The 7,902-nt window shown below is 47.7% G+C and overlaps 1 protein-coding gene across 1 annotated transcript; it reads right to left on the bottom strand.

Moving 5' to 3' along the window:
* Window positions 1-275: 275 nt before the first annotated feature.
* On the bottom strand, window positions 276-646 carry LOC132424451 (proline-rich protein 23B-like). Its single transcript, XM_060010167.1, is given in 2 exon segments — window positions 276-562; window positions 565-646. Coding segments are annotated over 2 exon segments (369 nt in total).
* Between the last annotated feature and the right edge of the window lie 7,256 nt (window positions 647-7,902).

The raw sequence follows: 7,902 nt of genomic DNA, 5'->3' as shown, positions 1-7,902 counted from the left end.
AGGTTGTCGTCGTGGTGAGAGCGTCTCTCTGGACTGGGGTTGGGGGGCCAAGGGGACGGCTCTGAGACTAGGCCCAACAGGTTGAAGCCAGGCACACTTCCAGTGGAAGGGCGGAGCCCAGCAACGGAGCCGGCTGTGGCATCCATCCCAGGTGGCAGGAACTCAGCATCCGTGTCCGCATCCTCCTCTTTGGCCTCTTCTTGGCGGGAGATCTCTGGGACAGCTGCGCACAAGAATCACTGCTCCGGGGCAAGGTACTCCCCGGGAGCACTCAGTTAAGCACCCTGTTCCAGGCCCTGTCCCAAGGGGTGTTGGATGCCCGAGCCCACCAGGGCCTTAGGGACCAGCATGAGGATGCGATCTCCGAGAGACACTTGCCTCACGGATGCTGGCTCGGGCTCCAGTACTACGTCGACGTCGTCCAGGGGCACGTGCAGGGCACAGCCGGCGGGCAGGACCACCACGAAGATGAGCGTGTCCATGGTCGGGGGCCAGGTCAGGTTGTCCAGGCTGGGCGCCGCCTTGTACTTGGACTCGGGCCCCACGGTATCCTCCATTCGCGGCGCTTGGCAGGGCCCGGTCCTCCAGGATGCGGTCCCCACCGGTCCGCAGGGGAGGCACTGGGGCTGCGGGGCCGGCTGCCCATCATCTCAATGGCGGCGCGGGCGGCGCTCCCTGGGCCAGGCAAAGAGCGAGGTGGAGTCGGTCCTGCAAGCAGTGACTCCTGGTTGACAGCTGAGGCGGGCCAGGTCTCTGTGGTGCAAGACTAGGCAACGCGGTTCGAAACTCCGGAGCTCAGGGGGCCCCTCTCGGTCCTGGCTTCTAGGGGAGCTGCTGGGCTCGGCTTTGCGTGTGTGAATCTTCAGGTCCTCACGTGGACTGGTTTGCGCAGGAGTGGGCTAAGGATGTTGTGAGTGACGCCGGCAGAACCTGAGTCGCAAAGCATCCTCACGCTAAGCCCCGCCCTTTCCTAGGCTCCGCCCCTAGACGTGGAGGCCTCTGTGTTGCCAAATAGCCCTGGCAGTGGTGGAAGGTTTACTCTAGAGAAATACTTTTATAGGCCTCAGGGGGGCGGAGCAATCGTGCCGCTCTAGGACTTGGCTTCCTGTGTCGAATTCTTGGCTTTCCTCGTGTTGACATCAGATGTAGAAATCCTCAGCCAGAAAACCGATTAAATTTCAAGTCCCACCAGTGGAACATTGCACCAGGACAGTGAGATGCAGTTCCCTCGTCCCCTGAGACCTCGCCCTGGAAGTGACCTTTTATCTTCTTTTGGTCCAAAAGTGGAGTGTGTTGGGGATGGCATCCCTAAGCTTCTGTTTACCTGGGTTGTTAATGACTGTCAGATCCTCCCAGCGGTGTCGAAAGGGAAAGAGATGTTAGGATTGAGGGTCTTAATTGCAGTCACTGCAGGATCAACTTATATATCTATCAGTTTAGCATGATGGTCATTGTTATACTTCCATTAACTAAACCAACAGTTCACATTCTCTAAATCGACCTACACTACACTTGAGAGGTGTATCTGTTGTAGTCCAATTGACAAACGATGAAAAGGTCATGCCAAAGGAAGAAGCAATTGGCTAGAGCCCGGAACTAGCAGATCTGGGTCTGACGCATCGGGCTCCCCTCAAGATGATGCAGGCGGCAGCGCCTTTGATCTGGGTGTCACTTTAAAGGTAAGTCTACCGGCAGATGGTACTGGTAAAGGGAAGGTGTGTCCCAACAGCTTATCCAGAGTTAATAAGAGAAAACACTCTATAATTTCTTTGGAATGGGTAATACTTTCATGTGGTTTCAGAGTAATGTCAAACATTTCCTTCCCTGTCTTTCAACCATGTGATTGCTCACTTTGTCCCTTTTTATAAAATAGCTTGTATGTTCTCATTTTTAGGGCCACATAGCATTCCTTTGTACAGAATTCTGTTAAAATCAGGCTTCCCTTGATGGGCATTTAAGCTAGTGATCTGTGAATTGGCAGACATGGGCCTTCTCTGGCCAATTAGTGTAAAATGCAGATTCTTTGCCACATCCCAAATCCAATGATCAGAATTCCGGGAGCCACGGGCATAAAAATTCCTTGTACGCACCTGCACAAAGATTCTGTTTGGGGAGAAAGTTTAAGGTCACTGAACTTGTTTTCATTCAGCATTTTAGAGGTTCAGGAACAGAGAGATTTACGGTTGACATCATGTCCCTGCTTGTTGGTGACAACGTCATGAAGAGAACTCAAACTTCCTGGGCCTGCCTTGAGGGGTTTCCCCTATGCTACTGCCTGTATTCACTCATGGCTGCATGTCCCATGTCTCTGGCTGCTGGCCAAGAAATTCCCCTGCTTAGGTCAAGACTCTGGCTGAGGGGAACATTCAGGGGCCATACACTGGCTTGGCGGGCCCTGCCAGGAACCTGAGTTCTCGTGGGGTGAATGTGATGTCGCTGACACCCATCTCTATGTTCCCAGGTGATGGGAGCAGCTGCTGTGCTCCTATTGTTTGGACAGAGGGTGGGGTGGGGAGGTGGGGGGAGATGTTAAGGAGCTTTCAGGAAACAACTAATTTGGTCCTGGAGAATTCTGTGGGCAACACTTGAACGTACCATGGTCAGGGAATAACAGGGGCTCCATTCAGGAGAGTGAGTGTGAACATGCTGTGTTTTAGGGGCCAGAAGGAGGAACCCAAACTTGGCCAGGACACAGGGTGGGGCTCGGGGCTGTTGGCCTGGCCAGGGATGGGGCCCTGAACGTGGCGGCTCCTGTCCCAGCCTGCTGCCACCTCTTGTCCACAGCTCTCCTGACCTCAATAGTCTCACATCTGGGCTCATCATTGTCCTGGGCCCTGTGAATCCTCACTGTGAGCTCCCCTCCCAAGGAAATGTGGTCCTGTCCTGAAACAAAGGCAGTTACTGGGGGCCTGGCTTAGACACTCCCAATTTCCTCTTCGGGTCAGCCCCTTTATAACTGGGTGATCACAGGAAGTCCTTTCATTTCTCTAACCTTAGTTTCCTACGTGTGAAGTGGGGAGAATGCCATCTAGTGTGCAGGGGGGTTGTGAGATAATGTATGTAAAATGTTCTTGGAACATGGTAAATGCTTAGTAAATAGTAGCTATTCACTGCTTATTATGTTTATAATCTGCCTTTCCAACTTCACAGTGTAAAGCCCTGTTCTCAGAATCTTGAACAGTGCCTGGCATGTAACCAACATCCAATGAATAGTAACCAATATCATCATCATCATCCTAAAAAGGGGTCTGATCTGTTAGAAAGTACTGGTCCAGGTGTTTTCATGGCATAACCTCTATGTAATTCAGAAATGGCTTGCTGTGCACCAGATCAGATACCTTTCCTTCTGCCTTATTTTTGTTTACTCTAGACGCCTAAATAACGTCGGGGTGGTTTATCAGGCCCACTCATTGGGCTTTCTTGGTGTCAATCAATACTGACTATCCCAACAGTATGAACTGCTTGAACCACTGTGGGACACAATTAGCAAATAAATCCTGGTCCTGGGTAGGGTACAAGATGGCTCTCTACAGTGCCACTGGGAGAGGAAAAGTGAGAGAATTTGGGCACAGGAAGCCAGGCACAAGACGGATATCACCGAGTGAGACTCAGGACTTTTTGCAACATTGGTCATCTGGGCACAGTGAATGCTTTGTACCACCATTTGAGACGCTAAGGCACAGGTCCAGGGCACCAGCCTGACAGTACTCTTGACGTTGGCTCTAATGAGGGCCATTCTGTTATTCCCCAAGAATGCATAACTAGCTTTTTCAAATTCCTATTTATTTTTATTCACCTTAGGAATAATACCTGGATGTATATTTTAGAAAATCTAAACAGCATAGTTAAAGCTGGAGCTCCCTTCAACTCCCCACAAACTACTAATCCACTATTGATGTGAGAAAATGCTTTTCTATGTATCAATATTTACAAACTTAACACAGGGAATTCGTTTTCTTCCTGGAATGGCAAAGTATGGTGGGTCTTCTTCTGCAATATGTTAGAGCTTATTGCGATTTGGTATTGTCATCAGCAAAGTACATTGTCCCTTCTACCTTTCATTGGAGTGACTTTTTCTAACACACAATACAGGCTTTTATATGAAAATGTTGTATAACAAAGGGCAGCTTCAAACATTTCTTGTACAGCAACCCTGTTGTATTTGCCTGAAGCAGAATAACGGTAGTGCCCCTCTTGCAGTTTCTATTAATAAGAGTACTGGCATTATTGATACTATGTATAAAATAGATAACTAATGAGAACATTCTGTATAGCAAAGGGAACTCTACTCATTGCTCTGCAGTGACTTAATGGGAAGATGATCCAAAAATGAGGGGATATATGTATATGTATATCTAAATCACTTTGCTGTACAGCAGAAACTCACACAACATTGTAAAGCAAATATACTCCAATAAAAATTAATTTTTAAAATGGGAAAAAAAGTGTATTGGAAGTCCTAGCCACAGAAATGGGGTAAAACCATGAAATAAAGGGAATACATATTTGATATGATGAAGGAGAACTGTCACTATTTTCAGATGACATAATACTTTGGAAATAGAAAAACACTAAATTCACCATGCCAAAAGTGTCAGCACTAAAAAGATTTCCACAAACTCACAGCGTACAAGATGAATACACAAAAACATACTGCTTTTCCATAAAAAATGAAGGAACTCCCTGAAAGAAAAAGAGAAAATATGAGAAGAAGAATGCCTTCTCAAATCGCACCTAAAAGAATTCAACACCTCAGGATACACTTAACCAATAAGGTGAAAGACCTATATTCTGAAAACTATAAAACACTGACGAACCCAGTAGAAGATGATACATAGAAATGGAAAGACAGCCCAAGCTCTGGGATTGCAAGGCTTAAGACTGTTCAAATGGCCATACTACCTGAAGCAATCTACAGACTGAAAGCAATACCTAGCAAAATACCCATGACGTCTTTCTTAGAGCTAGTACAAATATTCCTAAAATTTGTAGGGAGGCACACAAGACCCAGCATAGACCCAGCATGGCCAAAGCAAAGAAGACGGCTGGAGCTACCATGCTCCCAGGCTTCAGACCAAACTACAAAGCTACAGAAATCAAAACAGCCTTGTACTGGCACAGAAACAGACACAGAGCTCAATGGTAAAGGAAAGAGAGCCCAGAAATGGGCCCAGAAGTAAACCCAGGCAGCTACGGTCAATGAGTTGATGACATAGGAGGCACGAGTACACAACTGACAACAGACAGTCTCTTCCACAAGTGGTACTGGCAAAACTGGACACCTACATGGAAAACAATGAGACTAGAACATTTCTACACACCTTCCACAAACCTGAACTCAAAATGGGTGAAAGACCTAAAGCTGAGACCTGAATCCCTAAAACTCCTCGATGAGACACTGGCAGAACACTCTTGGACATAAATCGTAGCACTCTCTTTGCCAAGGGATCTGTCTCCTCAGACAAAAGTCATCTAAGCAAACCTAAACACACGGGACCTAGTTGAACTTCAAAGCTTTCGCACAGCAAAGGAGACCATCGACAAAACGAAAAGGCAACCTAAAAATGGGAAACAATATCTGCAGGTGAAATGACCGACAAGGGGTGAATCCAAACATATAAACAGCTCATACAGCTCCATAGGAGAAAAACCAACCAACCAACCAACCAACAACCCAATCGAAACATAGGCAGAATATCGGAATACACTTCTTTTTCCAAAGACGACAGGAAGACGGCTATCAGGCACCTGAAAAGATGCTCCACATCACTAATCATTAGAGAAATGCAAATCCAAACAGCCATGACATATCACCTCACACCTGTCACAGTGGCTAGCATCCAACAGGCTCCAAATAAGAAATCTTCGCAAGGAGGTGGAGAATAGGGAAGCTCCGTACACTGTTGGTGTGTATGGCAATTGGGGCTGCCACTATGCAAACAGCATAAAGTTTCCTCAAAGCATACAAACTGAAACACCACGTCATCCAGCTTTTCCACTCCTAAACATATATATCCTGAAAACACTCACGGGAAAAGATACATGTACCCGTATGTTATAGCATCATCATTGACAATAGTCAAAGCATGGAAGCAACCCTAGTGCCCATCCACAGACTGACAGGTAAAAAGAATTAGGATACACATACACACACACACACCCTCAACAGAATAATACTCAGCCCTAACTAAAACTCAAACTCTGCCATTTGCAGCAATGTAGATGGACCTAGGCAATATTATGCTTTGTGGTAGTAGTGAGACAGCAAAGACAAACAATGAATGTTATCAGTTACATGGGGAATGTAAAAAGTAATGCAAACTAATACATATGCAACACTGAAACAGACCTACAGCCCTAAAAGCAAACTTGTGGTTACCAAATGTGACAAGAGGAGAGACAGGACAAATTAGGTATGAGATTAACAGATAAAAACTATTATACATAAAAAATAACCAAAAAGCATTTACTGTATATCACAGGGAATTATACCTACTATCTTGTAATAACCCATAATGTAATATAGTGGAAAAAGAATTCACTATGTTGTTCTCCTGAAACTCACTCAATATTGGAAATCAACTATGCTTCAATTAAAATGTTTTTGAAAAAAACAAGGAACCAGGGGTCAAGATGGCAGATTAGTAGGAGCACGTGGAGTTCATCTCTCCCCAAAAATGCATCAAGAATACATCTACGGGGACTTCCCTGGCAGTCCAGTGGTTAAGAGTCCGTGCTTCCACTGCAGGGGCCACAGGTTCTATCCTTGGTCGGGAAACTAAGATCCTGCATGCAGTGCAGCCAAAACAAACAGACAAAAAGAACAAAAGAATACATCTACAAATGGAACAGTTCTCACAGAGCACAAGCTGAACACTAGCAGAGGACCCTGGATGCCTAAAAGGACAAGAAGAAGCCCTGTAATACCAGTTAGGATGAAAGAAAGAAGAAGGTGAAAGGAAGAGGAGAGGAAGCGGGATGGGAGCTGCACCTCTCGCATGGGAGCTGAAGGAGAGGAGAGGTTCCTACAGTCAGTGAAGCCCCCTCACCAGCGGGGAGATCAGTTGGGACAGAAGAGGTGCTTCGGGGGCTGTTGGAGGACAGCAGAGCAACCGATCTGTGCCAGGCAAGACAGAATGAGACCTACACAGATGGTCCGTGCCAGAGCCCTTCGTGCCCCATCCTGAGATGTGTGTCCAATGCTGCAGACGGAGCTGGGTGCTGGAACATGGTGTTTGGAAAGCAAACCTGGGGAGAGGACTGCTGTTGGCTGGGAGGAGACAGCCTGAGAAAAGGAGAGTGAGGAAATCCACAACCTGGAATGCTTGAGGAGGAAACCCCGACTGTCATGGAAGTGAACTGCCATTGTTGAGTGCCACGCAAGGGGAGGGGCCACCATTGCAGCCTTCTCCCTATGCTCCAGCCCCTGCCTTCCTTGGCACTAAGAAGAGCCCCTGCTGGGGTCCAGCTCTCTCACACCCACAGCCACGAGCTAACCTGCATGCCCCGTCCCCACCAGGGCTGCTGCGACCCCAGCCACCACCACCTCCGCGCCCCCTCCTTGCCAGAGCAGACTTGTGTGCTCCAGGGCAGCCTCGGGAGCAGACCTCTGTGGTGGCCCACACACAGAGGTGGGGCTGAAACCACAGCTGAGCCCCAGGGACCATGCAACTAAGGATGAAAAGCTGAATTCTCCCCTTGCAGCTGCGCAAACTGTGAATTGACACCCCCGTGACTGGTTTTGTAAACTCAGCACATAAAAACATCTGAATGGACAACAAGTGCTCCCACAGCCAAGACGGGTCTAGCTTTAGCAGCTGTAGACTTTGTGGGCACATCCACGTAGGGTTGGGCCAGGCCGGCATCTGAGCTGCCACCGTAGTGCCCACAGCAGGTCCAGAT

The sequence above is a fragment of the Delphinus delphis genome, chromosome 4, assembly GCF_949987515.2.
Source record: "Delphinus delphis chromosome 4, mDelDel1.2, whole genome shotgun sequence".
In the NCBI taxonomy this organism is placed as follows: domain Eukaryota; kingdom Metazoa; phylum Chordata; class Mammalia; order Artiodactyla; family Delphinidae; genus Delphinus; species Delphinus delphis.
The sequence above is the reverse complement of the archived record's forward strand: the minus strand, read 5'-3'. Positions and strand labels throughout refer to the sequence as shown.